Raw genomic sequence first — 17,548 nt, 5'->3', positions numbered from 1 at the left:
ATGCTGTCTGCACAGCTCAATACAAATAAACCATCATGAAAATTTCTCACGTGTAAATTGCTACATTCAGTTTTTCAAAATGTGTCCTTCACAGGGGAATTCATCTAATGCTTGTTCTAAAGCTGAAATCCTCAGAGTTAACTACCAAAAGCTAAATTACAAAGTACAAGCAAAAGAACCGTTATTAGTATTTGATATTTTTTTGAAATGCTGTTGTCTGCAGACAATGGAAACCATTGATGGTGGGAAGCTCTTTTCCATGGCCTACCTAATGGACTTGGGTGCCTGTATCAAAACTTTACGCTACTGTGCAGGCTGGGCTGATAAAATCCATGGACGTACCGTTCCAGTGGGTGAGTAGTTCCGAGATAACAAAATTGGAGAACTGAGGCCAACGCAAGCTGTAGATAACTGCCTTTTATCTAAAAGTTGTGCAACATAGAAAATATCTCAAATGGAAAATATTTTAGAAAAGGTTTAAGATGGGTTATTAAAGATTTATTATAGTTCTCAGTTTAAACATTTAGTGTAGGTCTTCACATTTATTTCTTGTTCTATACACTACTAACAAGAGTTGTTTATGGACCGAAAAAATTAAGCTGCGTGTACATCTAAGAAATGTGGTAAGCTACTTTTGCATAGCATTGTATAGTTTATACAAGACTACAGTAGTGGGACCAGGGTGTCTGGGTATTTAAGCAAAGATTAGCACAAAGCAGTAATATTTATTTCAGTGATTGGATAATCTATTAGGAAGAGTAAGTACTAAGAGATAGGAATGAGGAAAGAGTATTTGCTAAGATTTCATTCCATTCCCTTTCCCATTAAGCAGCTCTAGGAAAACATTGTCTCTCTAGCTACCTTCTCTCAGGAAGACAAAGAAAAGGATGGTAATAAAGAAGGAATTAAGGGAAAGGTAATAAAGAAGGAGTTAAGGAAAACTAGAGTGATAAATACTTCCAACTTTTTTTCCTCATGTAGACCTCTATGCTAGGTTTAATGGAACACATATTTATTTGAATCAAAGAGAATTTTATATTTAATGGATTTGATTTAAGCTAAGATCTAATATTAAAAAATGTCTGATATGTACATAGGATTTAAAAGAGAACTTTCTGAAAGAAAAAAAAGGTGATAAAAGAAATGAGGAATGCTTGTTGGTGTGCTGTGCATACCATATTGAGAAGCAGGGTTATCACTGCAAAAAGTCAGTCAGACTGGAAAAATCAAACCTTGGAGCTATGAAGAAAGTAGACATTGAATCCAGATGTATTTTATGGCTTTTTGCATAGTTAAGATTTTGAAAATATCATTTATAAGTAAAATCGTATCCAGTTAAGTTTGGTACCCAACTTTATCATTTTTCTGATCTAACTGTTTCTCACAAATGCTTTGTCTGAATGCCTAATTTTTTTCTTTTTCCCATAGATGGAAACTTTTTTACATTTACAAGACATGAGCCTATTGGTGTTTGTGGCCAAATTATTCCTGTAAGTTGGAACTATTTATGCAAAACACAAATGTTCCTTGTTACAAATGAAAATGCTTTTGAAATTTTACCTCTGCAAGTGCATTTGTGAAACATTCCTAAGCAGAAATTTTCAGGTCCTGAAAGACAGAAACCATCCTGAGTACTGTAATTCTGATTCATCAGTTTGTGATAAGTCAGTTTGGTCCAACCTTGCCCTCTCCTTGCTGTATATGGAGAGAAAATAAATATCAAAAGTTTGACTTATAAAATAATTTGAAAGATGGAATTTTGTTTCATAGAAACTGAAAGAATTAGAAACAAACATATAAGAGAGTGTAATATTACAATCTATAATGTTTAAGCCTATAAGCCTGTAAACAATAAGTTCTTTAAGACCCAGAATATCTGTTCTGCTCCATACAGCATTCAGACAGCTGGATCTTTATGGCTAAGACTCATTCACCATCGCAGTGGTACAAGTTACAATACAAGGAATGTGTCCAATAAAGCTCCTATTTGTCCCATCTAAATTCCCAGTTTTGAAGTCACTCATTTTAACTGTTGCAAAAGGCCTCCCTGAGTCTGATCACTCAAAATACTAGAGGACCTCAAGTTCCAAATTTATTTGTGAAGTCTGCATAATTTTGGTGGGTGCCTGTAAAAATAGTTGTATGCACTAGGCACTCCTAATCCACCCACCCCCTTGCACACAGCAGCCTCGCCTGACCTTCTTGGCAACTCAACAGATTCTGAAAAAGTCATCTTGTCTATAAGGTCTGCGCAGACATGTAGGTCCTGCCTGATGTCTTTAAGTTGATTTTGAACATTTGCTGTATCTTTAGACCACCACATTGATTTGGAGAACATTGCTCAAATATGTTTGTATCCAGTGTCCAGGAGAGCTCGGGAAACTGCTGGTTTAGATCCTCTTGTATGTCAGACACAAGACATTTCAAGTAAAACACTCAGTCAAGATATGCTAAAGAGCTAGAAACACTAGATGTGGCCATTTAAAATAGAATTATCTCCTGGAAATATAAGCAGCCGTTAGTACAAACACTGAACTCCCTTATAAAATGTTAAGTATTTCTGAGTTCATTTTCTCTCTATCAAAATATATAAATAAATATATAAATAAATAAAATATAAACCAAGCTGTAGGTTTCTACAAAAAACAAAACTGTGAGGACTATGTGTATGTTACAAACCACTTTTGATAGCTCACCATTTCCTCTTCCTTTCACTTACTCAGTTCCACTTTAACAATGAATATGCAGAAAACCTTGTAATCCCTCACTTTAAGTTATTTATGCTCCTATTATTTTTGGGGCTGGCATGAGACTGAAAGGAGACAAGGAGAGAAAAAAAGGAGTGTTGCATGTATTTTCCTCCTAGCCTTTCTGACATGATAGGTAACTACCTATCTTTACTGCCTTTTTTCCCATTTCTAATAAGGTGTCTTGAGCCGAGGCTCATGGCCTCAATGCTTCCCAAACTATTGTAAATATTCTCAAAAGGGAAAAGTTGTTTTCCCCTGGTAATGTTGTCTCTCACAGTGCAGAACATGTGATCCAAAGCAGGCAGCTGCCTTTCAATCTGTCTGAACTGCCCACAACAGACAGATGCCAGCGAAATCTCCAGGGCAGGGGCAGCATTATGTGTTATTACCTTGTCTCCCTTAGAAAAGTTAATTGATGATGGATGTGACCATTTAAGATAGAAAAGCTCCCAACTGCACCACTAATCCAACAACTCTGTACTACTTTGTTAAAGGAGTACACCTATTGTCTCTTGAGGTTTTAACTAAAACCTTGAATCCCCTGGGCTTGTATATATACAAAAATCACTGGTCTTTGAATTACATGGCTTGCCAGTTGTTTTTTCAAAACATCTTCATTCTGAAAGGAATTCAACAAAAAGTTCAACCACCCAGTTGACAACTTGCACTATTATAATAGAAAAAGCTGAGGCATTTTGGTGATGTATTAGAAATAGGATACACTTTCTGGTCTGTCTTTCAGTGGAACTTCCCATTGGTTATGTTCATCTGGAAGATTGCTGCTGCCCTTTGTTGTGGAAACACAGTGGTTGTCAAACCAGCAGAACAAACTCCACTCAGTGCCCTTTACATGGGATCCTTAATTAAAGAGGTAAGTCACCAACAACAGAGTTATTTGCTCCTCTCAGAAGTGTAAGAGTATACTGCAGCTGAAATGCCACAAAGGTAATATAAGCCAGGCTCATTGCATGCCTAGCCTTGCACTGTGGAACTTACCTTGCTGTAAACCAGGAAAGCCAAACCAGAGCAAAAGCATGCATATCTTTCACCCCAGCAGACACACACAAAACCCCACAACAACAATTTAGTAAACTTCATTCGTTAACAAATATATTTGCATTACAAAAGCACAGTACCTTTCAAAGTCAAAAGTAAACAAGGAGTCAAGTGCAGAGTACTTGGAGGTGAGTGGCAATGACTTTATTAGCATAGTTATCACAGAAAAGAACCTGTTTGTACAGCTTTGCTTTTTTTTTTCCAACTGAACAAAGTTTTCATCCACCTGAGTTTATTAACAGGGAGCTGTAAAATCAAAGTGGTGACTGCTGCCAAACCTGTGAACTCTCTTCACACAGTAACTGCAAGAAGGCACTCTGTACTCCTGAGCAAGGAGTGTGCCAGTTTCTTCAGAAAGTTAGTATCTTCAAAGCTAACTATTATGCCCAGTTGAGAAAACACCCAAAGACAACAGTAAAATAGTTTCGATTTCTTCCCAATAAAATCAACAAATGTATTCTAAGATGTTTCAAAAGTTGGCAAAGATGTCAATAATCGCCAGTGCAGTAACCTTGCAGAGCTCTAGTGGAAATGACTAGGCACATTTTATTATTCTGCTTCAAAACAGCGGTTCACCAGAGTATACTGACTGGTTGTGAGTTAATATTACACAGAAACTAAACGATTATCAGGGTGGAACCAAGACTTGCTGTTATTGCATCACATAGTAAATGTTATTAGATAATACTGGGGAGGAGTAATAGCTTTAAAAAATATCAGAGAAACCTTCTCTATTAATTTTTAACAGTAAGTATCAGAAAGTGTATTTCTCTGAAAAAAGTAACTTCACAGAGAACGTAATCAATTCTGCTGTGATCTAATGAAATATCCATTCTAATGTTCTGATTTCCTAAAAGGAAAGCTCATAAGTGGGAACATGATCAGTATCCAGAATATCCAAAAAATGTTGGAGCCCAAATCCCTGCCAGTGATTACTTCAATAGCTGCTTAGACTTGTGAAAATATCTGAAGGTCTAATTCAACTTTCTAGTTCCCAAGTGTCCACATTCAAAGAAAAAAAAAATATATATAGTCACTTTTGGTAACTTTCACTATCCTTCTTTATAGCACTCACAAGGCTCCCTTGCTAATATATAGAGAAGAGCTCCTAAAACAAACACAGAAATTAAATGTTCAAAGTGAGACTTTTCTGTACAAATTAAGTGTGTAACACAATGCTAAGCAAATGGAAAGAACCTCATTGTCTCATCAATTTCAGGGTAAATATTTATCTGGAAAATTAAATGAGCTTAACAAGGATAGACAGACTATATCTGAGCATGAAACTGTAAAGAATAAAAGTTGCTTGAATAAAAGTAACAACCTGATATATAAAATGCAGGACATGAGTTATAGCAGCTCTAACTTACCACCTAAAATTCACCATTTTCCAAACAAAAGTGGAACTTTTGCATGTAATTCCAAAGTCCTATTTAATGCTATAAAGAAACTTAATAAAGTGATGATGCAGGATATGAATCTTTTTGGTATTTTAATTCTATGTTGTTCTGAAAGTGCCATTGAGATTGCACAGCTGCTTCACAAACCAACAAAAATTCCATCTACTCTTTACATATCCTTGAGTTTGCCTGACAACCTGCTGGAAGAAAATAGCTTATTTTGCTGTGAATGGAACATATCTAATACAGGATTTATGAGAAGAAATACATTTGTTTTGAGCCATAAAAAAAGCTTATTTGCATAAAAAATGTGCAAGGTATTAAAACTGCGCATGTCTCAGCCAGCTTTTTCTCACTTGGTAGCTGACATGCCTCTTTTTTGCTGTAAACTTTCAACCTACATCCAGAGTTCCATGGTTTTTCTTAATAAAATTTCAGTCAGCGGATCATTAATTAAATTCCATCTAGCATGGTTATTAATATGCTCAAGCCAGCAAGTATATATGTTGATCCAAACAGCTTTAATGAAGCAGATATGAAAGTAAGCAATGTTTTTTTATACATCTGAGTGAGAAAATAAATAAAAATATTTCTTTGGAAATGTACTCACAAAGAACTAAAGTAATACGTTCTTTAAAAAAAAAAATAGAGGTAGTTCAATAACCTAAAAGACAGGTGAAAGAAAGTGTAAATCACGTGAGAATGAAATCTTTTGGGCCTCTAGGGCTGAGAATAAGTGTATGGCTGAGAAAAGGTGACCAGAGAACTGAAAACAGAAGTAAGACTGTGTGACACATGTTCGTCTAGTTATTATCCTTCCTCAAATTTATGCATTCGTTCTTCCAATTCAGGCAGGATTTCCACCTGGAGTTGTGAACGTTGTTCCAGGCTTTGGACCCACTGCTGGAGCAGCAATTTCTCACCACATGGATATAGATAAAGTAGCTTTCACAGGCTCCACAGAGGTACTATAATGAATGCAAGAGAATATAAGCAGGAAATGTGCCCCTCTGATTCCCAGCAATGATTTAATGTCTAACTTATTCTATGTAATTGTTTTAACTCTCTTCTTTCTTATGGCTGCGGGTGTGTTAAACAAAGTCTGTTTAATGATTTGTTGGTTATCATTAACTTTAAACATATTTAAACAATGTTTGTATTGCTGGAAAGCCCTTCAAACAAAGACAGTCCATGAGATACAGTAGGTTCTAGTATACCAAGGCTATTTTAAGTCTTACTCATTCAAACCAAAACTTTTTCATAACATAGTTTACATCTTTTCTTAAGAAGTTCTTTTATTTTTAAGTTTAATAACAACAGGATGGCAGGAAGGTACCTAAGAAATCTCATTCTTTGGTCTGCACATGCTTAGGTGAGGTGACAGCTTTTTGGTATTACAGTGATACTTAGGACCATCTGGGTGGTCTTAGAAGAGTGTTTGAATATGTATTTGTTTAAAAGGAAGGTCACTTTTAATTTTCCCTCACTGTCACTCTGAAGAACTGGGAGCACTATAAATGAAGATTTCTCTTTGCAGGCTATATATAGAATTAAGGATTAGCAATATCCTTGATACAGCTCTTTATATTGTCTGACTGCATGCATGCTAAATGGAAAAGCTGCCATCTGGTCTTTTAACTTCTTGGATGTAAACTGCAAAGATAAATATCATTGCCTTATGTCAGGGATCAGTACACACTGAATGCAAGAGCTATGTTTTCTCTCAGAAACCTTCAGCTCTACAGTAATGGGAAAAGAAAACAACCCAAAACCCTGACATCTGAGAAATATCCCACAGATGTTACCAATAGACAGTGACAACTACTGTTCCCAGTGCCCAGTGACCCACCAAAGGCAGATGGACCAGAGGGTGTATTCATAGAGTTTGGTGACAGTTCTCTTCTAGCAGTATAATTTAGCAAAGAGAAATGGTGACAGGAAGGCTGATAGAGGGAGGAAGTTTCCCTGATGGTTGCTACGCACAGGCAGTTACAGACAAAAGCCATGAGAGCTGCAAGCAGACTTTTCCTTCACAGTTTTTCCAGGGCAATTCATAATAAGTAGTTCCTTTAATTATGTCACCAGTAGATAAAAACGGGGTAGGGGTTCTACCTTGCAGTGTCCATTTCCTCCTCTTCATTCATCTAAGGGAGAAATTGAAATAAGGAAGAGTGTCCATGCAGCCAATGTAGATTGTATCATAAACTTTGTGCATTAAAGCACTTTCTCACACATAAAACAGAGGAATTTTAACCTAATGGGAGTAACTGGTGGAGCAGCAACCTGTGCCTGCTATAGATTACAGACACATGCAAGAAGAGTGGTGGTAACCAAAAAAGCACCATGTATCTTTGGCAGTTGAATGGGTACAGGGAGAAACTCTTCTAGAAAACATTTCTAGGTTATAGGGTACAAGTGCCCTGCATCCTGACTCCTTTCATTTGTTTTATTTTAACTTGTATTTCATTTTATTACTGGGATTATAGACACCCTGAACTGATTTGCACTTTTGAGGAAATCAGAAAAGTATTATAGAGGTCATTAAAAACTTTTTGACATGAGGCTGTCCTCTCCCTTACTTTTAGGTTGGCAAGTTGATTAAAGAAGCAGCAGGGAAGAGCAACTTGAAGAGAGTTACCTTGGAACTTGGAGGAAAAAGTCCTAACATTATATTCGCAGATGCAGACTGTTAGTAGCAACCTTATTATATAAACTACTACTACTGCTAATCCAATGCTCTTTTTCTTTTCTTATCAGTAAATGATTTGAACCTTTTCAATAAAGGAATAATTTTTAATGTTTTCTGGTCATGCCATAATTTAAGTTAGATTGCCACCAAAACCGATGGCTCCTAAGTAGATGTTGACCTCTGACAACCTGTTCACTCTTAATGTAATTTATGATCATCCTAATGAAACAAGAATGCAGAACGAAAAGTGGATAGATGGATCTTATACAGGTTTATTAAATTTCTGCCTGAATATTCTGCTTGGCACTCCTGACAGGGCAAATAATGTTAAATCTAAATTTCCCGTAGAACATCTAAATGTGTGTTCAGCTTGGTGTACCATGATGCTCTAGATAAGGGTAGTTTGGACATAAGTAAATGGTTGTATATCTGTTTTTAAAGGGCCATTAAAAAAAAAAAAAAAAGGTACTACAAAGGGAAATTAGATGGGTGACAAAGGTTAGTAAAGATTTTATGATGTGACAATTCAGGTTTAGGATCTGATGAACCCCGCATTTCTTTGCAGTGGACGCTGCTGTGGAATTTGCCCATATTGGTCTGTTCTATCACCAGGGACAGTGTTGTATAGCAGGATCTAGGATTTTTGTGGAAGAGCCTATTTATGATGAGTTTGTGCGTCGGAGCATTGAAAGAGCAAAGAAGTACACTCTTGGGAATCCTTTAATGCCTGGTGTACAGCAAGGCCCTCAAGTGAGTAATATTACATGTTTCCAGCATAATTCTGTCATGACATCACAATTTAATATATTTCTAAACCTACAGTTGCAGTAGGTTTCAAAGCTAAGAACAGTTTTCTGGTGGTTAGTCTGGAGTACAATTGTTTGTGCCAACATCATTGGCCTAAGGTGTCTTTCTCTTTTCTAGTTCTTTTTATTATTGAAGTGGAAAAATTGTAATAAATTCAAATGCTTTGAGAAAGCTCCTATACAACAGCTGTAAAAGTGCAAGTACAATCACCCATATCATGTTAGCTTCCTAACTTTACATTCAGATAGTGCCACTGCAACTGCCTATCTTAAAAAAATGAGAGTTTCAATATCTTTTCCCCTTTTTCAAGGCGCTAGACTTTCATTATGCTGCTCTCAGTTTTAGAATACTACACAATTAAAATACAAGAGTTTGGGTTTTTTCCCTGCTTTTGTTAAAAGATTATGCCAACAGCATTCCCATCAAATGAATGTTAAAATGAAGCATTTAGAGGTATAGCTACCACAAATCTGTGAATTCAATGGAGCACTTCAGAGCACTGTTACAATAGTTCTCATCTAGTCTTATTCCCATACCATCTTATACTGCAGGATATGGAATAAAAGCACTGTAGTAGAAACAAATAAAAAGCAGGAGACAAAATCACTCCCATGCATTTGATAGAGTAATGTGTTCCTTATTGGTTATCACAGTATTTTTGTGTAATAAAAGACACCCAGTAAATTGGAAAAAATGCACTCCAAGCCACAGAAGATTTGGGCAATTTGAAAATAATTTTTGGACATCCTGGAACATGTTTTGATACAAGATAATAAATTCAGCTGAATAAATTTAAAAGACAAAGGGCAGAAAGATTCAGAAAAGTAAACTCCAGGCGTCTGGTGTACAGCTAATATAAAATTAACAGAAATTCTCTCTCATGTTATTGTGGCTTTTTTTCATGAGTTTGAATTTCATGCTAACAATTTAAAAGAGAGAAGTAAATACATTTCTACTAAAAAAATAAGGATGTTAAACACGTGAAGAAGCAATAATGAAAATATTTGGATGAGCATAAAGACTCTTTTCTCCTCTAGTCTCATAATTTGCCTTTTTTGACTTATTTTTTCTCCTTAGCAAGCTTTAGCCAACACTTAACTATTTTACAGATTAGCAAAGTTACTCCTTTTAGAACTGGTATGACCCCATTTAAAGGAAAATTGTGATCACGGGATGTAGCTGCATTTCTTTTGTGGTAATTATGTGAAAAATCTCTCTTTGTCCTCAAATCCCGTGTTATGTTTTGAATAATTCTTTCTAGAGAGAAAAAATGATAGCCTGTATCAGCTCTGTTCACTGTGGTCTATTGCCACAGAGAAAAAGCCACCTCAAAGGGCTACAGGTTTAAGTTAACTGCTAGAAGATCAACGGCTGTGAGTGTGTGTTGTTTTCATCCTTGAAATATCTTTCCATTTAGATTGATAAGGAGCAGTTTGAAAAAATATTGGATCTAATAGAGAGTGGCAAAAAAGAAGGAGCCAAACTGGAATGTGGAGGAGGTCCATGGGGAGACAAGGGTTACTTCATCCAGCCCACAGTTTTTTCTAATGTCACAGATGATATGCGCATCGCCAAAGAAGAGGTAAATAAATTTTCAGTGGTCTCTTCTCTCACTGAAAGTCGTCTCTTTAAATGTCTGTACAAAATATCCAGTTAGAAGGTCAAGTGACTATATGAAAATTCTCTCAGTAAACCTGTTGTTCCATCCTGGTGGTGTTTAAAGGGCTTTTATTGGTTTCTGGTGCCCATTTCACCAGCTTGCTCAAGGAGGGAGCGGATTATGAGGCTGCCCTGCCAACAAAGGCTTCTGCAGTAGATAAATACTGAGGTTTGGATTGTTTTCACTGCTCCATACTGTCCATGTCTCTGATATAAAAGTCACAATGACCTGTAACAGAGATGCAAACCTTGGAGGCACAACTTGTGAACACTTTGCACTGCCTAAGGAACCACTTACTTGGTGCTTGTATGCACCAGGCAGCTATTTTGCAATATGAGAAACTAGCTGGATTGTGCTTCCAGAGGCCTTTTATTTGTGGCAGTTCTTTTTGCCTCGTGGGGTTTTTTTACTTACATCAGTTTGCAGATTTGTCTACACATCATTGCAGAATCTGCTACTGTTCCAACTAAGAAGACTGTGCTAAGGTATCAGTGATTGTCTGCAAGGAAACAGAGACACTTAGGAGTGCTGAGCTGCCATGTCAGCTAGTTCTCTGAACAAAGACTCAAAGTCCAGTCATGACCTCTTCGCTGTGTTTCTTTTTTTACGTTCATCTTAATTAATATCTGCTGCAATTGGTGTCCATTATACTTCTTCATACTAGAAAGCTAATGTGGTCTGCTAAACATACTTACTACATCCAGCAAGAGTCAACAGCCTGAGTTAAAATGAACATCACAGCATTTAGAATTAGTTGTGACAGGGAGAGAGCTGTAAAACATGATAGAGATGAATGAGACAGAATTTGGATTGTTTCCACCATTGTATGAGTCTAGTAGAAAACAGCACAGAGTTATGATTTTTTCACAGTTCTATTAGTTACACTTTGGTCAGCAGTATAAGGACTGCTTCTCACACTATTTTAAGTGTAATGAACAATGAAGCCCCAGATAGCCAAGACAGTTTAAAGAATGTAAAAGTTTTGAAGCTCACGGCTTGAACAGCATGGGAATGTTAAGTGGTTTTCTGATCTATATAAATCCTTACAACTCCATTTATAAACCAGCAGTAAAAATTCAGTCAAGTAGAAAGCTCACAATCTATGGAAATAGAATTAGTTAGATGTTGCAATGCGCCCCCAGCCTGCACAGTCTTGGTATTGAGGGATAGGCATGGGCACCTCTGGCTGAGAACACTGGACAATGGTAGCAGGAAAGCCAAACCTGAGGGACTATTCCCTTACCTGACACCCATATGAAAAACAGAATTAGTTGTTTCACCTGCTGCAGTTGTGCAGCTACCTGCAGGCATAAAAGTCTAATAGAAAATTTAGGTGATGGAAAAACCAAATGTCTTTCCTGACTTTAAAAATGGAGCTTGTCCAGAAAACACGAGTTTGTTGGTAACCAGTATAGATAGGTAGCACGCTGTGACATCATGTTAACTACCTTTATGGTGTGTGCCTTCTAATTGCTATTTATTTGTTTTCATTATTTATTGATTTTTTATTAATTATTTACAATAGACTTCCTCAACGTGCTTCATATTATAAAAATCTTTATGTGAATTTATAGTATTTTTTAGAACTTTATTCGCTCTTGGCTGAATGGATTCGGGAATAAGGCCATCTGACAGAAATAAACTTAAAATATGTAGATTACTTCAAATAGTAAGTTATTCTAGTTCACTTCATATCTTTGCATGTGTTTAATACAGATATTTGGACCTGTTCAACAAATCATGAAGTTTAAAACCATAGACGAAGTTATCAAGAGGGCAAATAATACTACCTATGGCTTAGCAGCAGCAGTTTTTACCAAAGACATTGATAAAGCACTGACATTTGCAACTGCTCTTCAGGCTGGAACAGTATGGTAAGTAATGTTTTTTTAAATTCTTCCTTTAGATCTGCAGATGTCAATGGCACTAATTGGAAGACACAGTCACAGTATTTTGGGTGGTGTTTTTAAAATGTTCATTCCTTGTCATCTTTATTGAGGTCTCTTCTGTTTATCTTTCCTGCATGTTTCCCTATTTAATGTGTTACTAAATAATTACTTCTTGTAAGTCTTCACACAATTTTCCCATAAACTTTGTCTAAAAACAGGAAATTTACTTGCTAAAAAGAAAAGGAAACAAAAGATAATATGGTGAGAGTGCCCTTTTATTTTACTTCAGGATCTGGGGATAGCCCAATACATAATTTATGAGATTAGTTTTGGTGTTTTGTAAAGACATTAATTACCCGAAGTTCAGTGGCCCTTAGCCTGGGCAGTACACCCATCTGTAATGGGAAAGATTGATTAAATGTGATTGAATAAAGAAAGGAAATACAAGCTGGGAGAATGACTGCAAGGCAACTCTTTCCAGCAATGGAAAAGAAGAGGCAACCTACATGGAACTGAAAAAGAAAAAGCTAAGAGATGAAAGAGTGAAAGCTTGGAGGCATAGCGGGGTCTAATGACTATCACTGACAAAGACCTGCATTTCCCTACAGTTATTTCAATGCATCAGAAGGAGAACAACCAATTTTACTTGAACACAAAACCTGTGTCCAATTTACATTTTATCTGAAAGCACTCACAACCAGCACAAATTCCTGCCCAGGTCCTGTGATCAAAGAACATATGCTTTCTAAAAACAAGTTAGCTGTCTTGACTTAGGAGTTGGTATTCTTTATATGGAAGAAAGTTTAGAAGTGGAATATTTGGGATTTGCTCTTATGTGATTGGTGGTCTAGGAATCCTTAACTATGAAGAGAATCTCTGCTGTTGAAACCAGTAGACTAGCAGGAGGATAGATTATAAAATAAGAAAATAGAGAATATTTGATTTGACAAGGTTGAAAGACAAAAAGAGCTTCTCCGCTAGGAAGTGGGGTGCACATTCTGCCAATATTATTCATACCTAAAAATTTGCCTGTGAAATTCCTTTCTTACTCATTATTGTGTCTTTGTTCTCAACCACAATACAGAATAAGGTTTAACTGAATAGAACCAAACAAAATTTCCTAAATATGAAATGAAGCTGTCCTGAGTTTATCTATCAGAAATGTACCTACAGAACATTTAGCTGTGGATAATCTTTTGTGGGAGAGCTTATGTACGAGTTAGGAATTCTATTGCAACTATCAGAGAAAGATATGACTGTCTCTCTGCTTGAAGACCCTTGCTGAGTGTTAGTAAGCTGGTAATAACTGTAGTTGCTTTTGATGCTTCATTTTTCTAAACTTCAAACTACATATATTTTTGCAAATACTTTACTCAGATACCATTTGTAGGCTTTTTAGAGGTGACAGAAAACCACTGATTTTTCAGAGGTTAAAAAATTGTTTCACACTGTCAAAAGTAATTTTCCTGTTCTTCCAGGGTTAATTGCTACAGTGCATTGTCTGCTCAGTGTCCCTTTGGAGGTTTTAAGATGTCAGGAAATGGACGAGAAATGTAAGTAAATATTTTTAAAATAGTAGATTCACAGGAAATTCAAAATGAAATTCCAAGCCCTGACTTTAAATATGCATAACTAGAATATCCAGTTTTAGATTTTGTCAAATTAGTCTTTAGAGTGCTTAGAGGCATCATGTTGTCAGAGGCAATGTCAACCAAAAATGCCTCTCCAAAATAAATAAGAAAATTGCTTAGATGCACACTTTTTCAATCTGAGCAGTTTGCAGTCTACTGTGGTTGCAGTATATTCGTAAGCAAAACTGACCATTGTGTTTATGGTTTACAGTTTTTGCATATATAGAGAAACTGTCATTTTCATGAAGATAAATCTGTGGGTAGTTTGTGAAACCCCCTTTAAATGTTAGGTTTGAAAGCACAAGACTTTTCAAAATCCTTCATTTAAGCAAGATTTAAGCAAGTTTAAAAGTTTGTGAAACCAATGATTTTACAGTGTGTGCCAGCTAGGTCAAAAGTTATGATGAAAATAATCCTCTGTAGTCTTCGGACCTTTGTTTTTTCCCAAACTAGAAGCAGAGTAGCATGCAAATGTTATAAACTAATCAAAAGTCTTCAAACTTCTAAGTTTTAATCCAGTTTCCCTTGAATCATATCCTGTCTTACTTGTATTCATTCTTAGTTTAAAATGTCGTATATATGAGAACAAACTCTTTTTAAAGAAATTAATAAAAATTAGTACATGTAAGCTTTCTTTTTTATTAAGACAAATACATGACACTTCTACTGGACAATGGAAGTGATTAAAAAATTTATGTGAAAGTGAGGAGCTTCAGAGCTTCTTTTCATGTAGTTTTTTCAGAGTTAAAGACTAGTGTTTTTATACTTGCTCATCACTGGAGACAATCTGCTTCTGATGGCAAAGCTCCCACTGACTTCAAAGGAAACAGTCAAGCCAATGCTGAGAGCTTTAGAAAACTGGAAGTTGAAACCTCCCAATAATTTAGGCCATTATAATCCAAGACGGCTTTGCCTTTGCTGGATGCCAAAAATTGGGAGATAATCAATTCTGAATCACAGCCTTTTTCAGAAATATTTTTTTGTTATATTTGCTGGAAATAACAGACACTCAAAAATGTTCTCTATAACAATACATTTTGAAGGAGTTAAGCTTTTGTGCTAAGAAAGTTTTCTGGTTCACAGTCACAATTATCAGACGAATAAAAATATTCCCACTAAAGGACAAGGAAAGAATCATCACCAGATAGATGTCTGTCATGAGAAAATTTGCAAATATTGTACAAACATTTTTAGGAGATGTGGAAATATGTGAAAGACCTACACTGAAAAAATTAGGATGCGGTTCTGTTAAGCCACTGACTTCCTTGAACCCCAGAATAAAATGCTCTGCATAATTCTTGGAGTGATAATACCATTATGAATTAAACTACCAACTGTCATATACTAACGAAATGCCTCTCCAAAAATGAAGGGAATCAGTAAACATTCTCACCCAGCACAAGTGTTCTGAGCACAGACTTCTCCTTTGCTTATGTATCTCTTTAATGAGACAGCAGTAAGAACTGTGTAACATTATACTGTAGTAACGCTTGTTCCATAGAGCAATCAGTTTTGTCTTATGTAGTTTGACTGCATTGGATATCAAATATTTAGGAATACAAACAAGCTTCATCTCGTCACTGAAATCATACAGGTGAAACAATGCTCGTAACATATCAAAGATTTCAACTCTTTTTCACTGTCTGGGAGTTTTCATCATGGAATAATTTTGTCCCCCCCTTTACTTGAGGTGAAGTGTCTGTTCTTTGACTCTAGAGAAAACTCTAGACATCAGAAGAAGATCTATATAAATAACTTGCTGAACATGCTTGTGAAGATCTAGCATGTTCTTGATCTGCTGTACAGAAATGCAGTTTAGAAATGCTCTAAATTAAACACCACTCTTTTGCACAGAAATAAAATTACTCTCTGTCCCATTTTTCTCAGGAGACTGTTGCTGTAGCTTTTCAGAAGGTTTCCAGCATCACTCTAGCTGCACAGCTGTCTTCCAAATATGTCCAGTGTACTTGTTACATATCTGGCCAATTGCACAGTACCACTGAAAATCCCATCCAGAACAAAACTCATATAAAAAGCATTAGCATAACTATTGCTCTTGGTTCTCTTTTATCTAGGGGAGAATATGGACTTCATGAATACACAGAAGTAAAGACTGTCACAATCAAAATCCCTCAAAAGAACTCATAATGCTGTTTGAAATGCAGAATTTAACACCTTCGAATGAATCTGAAAAGGCTATCTGAATTCTTAAGTGTTTAGTTTTCCAAGTGATTCATTAACCTGTCTGCTTTCTGGCTGTATAAGAGGTACCTTCTATCATTAACAATATAAGGAATAGCATAGGAAAAGTTAATGTGATTAATTATTAAAAGAAATCTTTAATGTCTGGTTCACAGCTAACTCATTTTAAAATTCATGTTCAAAAATATCTACTCTTGTTTGCAGTTGTAGTTCTCTGTAGTTCCATGAAAATTTTCCTTTTTCAGTATATTCTACAAGTACAGTTTGAATTTATGGGCTCTTGTCAGTGTTAGATGGCAAGTTCTCCTTGCATTTTCTTTGTGGCCTTAAAAAAAGCACTTATGAGTAGTTAGCTGATACTCTTCTCTATGTTTCTCTAGATATATTTCTTAGACTATTAAAGTTCTTCATCATGCTACCTGAATGTAATCTGTACAAAACTTTAAAATATTAAAATTCACCTTCAAAAGCTAGAACTTCTCCCTTCATTAGTCTTTTCTATTACACTGGTTAACCACTGGCCAATATGTAGCACAGGAGCACCACGAGTGTGTTCAGGACACCAGACGTAAACTACATCTGCTATATGGAGGCTAAAGTCCCCCGTATTTTGCCAGTATTTCTAACTGGAAAAGCATGAACACACAGAACAATAGACAATTCGCAAAGAGCCAGCACTTGGCTTTGCAGTGGTGTGTGCATAACAAATCTTCACAGACATATGAACAAGAAATAGTGAAGAGAAAGGAGGGGAGAGGAGAGGAGGGGCAATAGGAGAATTTGCACAGTATTGAAAGGAAAGAGGGTTCTGTTTGTTTGGATACACTGGACACTTTTTAATTATTTTTATTTTTAATAATACAGCTAAAACAAAATACAGGTCAGACTTCTACCTTATTAGTCTAAGGATGCCTTTTTCCATGAAGAACTGGGCATAAAATTTGTGGCATAGGTATTTTTCTCCACAGCCCCTACATTATCTATTCTCGAAAGGTATCCATTCCAAATCCCATATTTGTGCCTCTAAAATAACTTCATTAGACATAATTTTCAAACAAATTGAATTCTGGTTCCAGATAAGAAACAGAAGACTAATAGAAGAAGGAAAAGAAGGAAGAATGAATCAAAAGTAAGAGTGTACTGTGAAATAATTAGCAGAGATTTTTCTGCAGAGGATAGTAGACAGAAGAAAGCAGAGAAATAAAAATGAATGCCAAATAAAGGCAAAAGAAAAAAAATCTTAAAAAATAAGCTGCAGATAAGAAAAGAATGGCAAAACTATCTGGAAGTCTTTAAAAGTGGAAATGAACACAGTGTTAGTGAAAACATAGATACAATGAAGGATTTTATATTTTAAAAGAAATTAAAAGCAATTTGTAGAGTTGGTGTGGGTCTTCAAAAATCTCTACCATCCGAATTCCACTTTTGCGTTCAAGAGTAGAAGACTCAAAGCAGGACAAATAA

General features: G+C 35.9%; 1 protein-coding gene across 3 annotated transcripts in view; it reads left to right on the top strand.

Moving 5' to 3' along the window:
- The window catches only part of ALDH1A1 (aldehyde dehydrogenase 1 family member A1), a 43,301-nt gene extending 26,744 nt beyond the window's left edge, over positions 1-16,557 (top strand). For all 3 annotated transcript variants that reach the window (XM_042013066.1, XM_042013065.1, XM_042013067.1), the window contains 10 exons: positions 224-353; positions 1,429-1,490; positions 3,493-3,621; positions 6,058-6,171; positions 7,792-7,894; positions 8,461-8,645; positions 10,120-10,284; positions 12,079-12,236; positions 13,730-13,804; positions 15,958-16,557. In XM_042013066.1, the coding sequence (XP_041869000.1) occupies positions 224-353; positions 1,429-1,490; positions 3,493-3,621; positions 6,058-6,171; positions 7,792-7,894; positions 8,461-8,645; positions 10,120-10,284; positions 12,079-12,236; positions 13,730-13,804; positions 15,958-16,030 (1,194 nt within the window). In that variant the 3' untranslated portion in view covers positions 16,031-16,557. The remainder of the gene's footprint in view (positions 1-223; positions 354-1,428; positions 1,491-3,492; positions 3,622-6,057; positions 6,172-7,791; positions 7,895-8,460; positions 8,646-10,119; positions 10,285-12,078; positions 12,237-13,729; positions 13,805-15,957) is intronic.
- The last annotated feature ends 991 nt before the right edge of the window (positions 16,558-17,548 follow it).

This window comes from Corvus kubaryi, unplaced genomic scaffold (genome assembly GCF_017639235.1).
Source record: "Corvus kubaryi isolate FWS band 111438036 unplaced genomic scaffold, C.kubaryi_AGA036_p1.0 split1-37296, whole genome shotgun sequence".
Taxonomy (NCBI): domain Eukaryota; kingdom Metazoa; phylum Chordata; class Aves; order Passeriformes; family Corvidae; genus Corvus; species Corvus kubaryi.
Note: the sequence above shows the minus strand (reverse complement) of the source record. Positions and strands in the feature narration are given on the sequence as shown.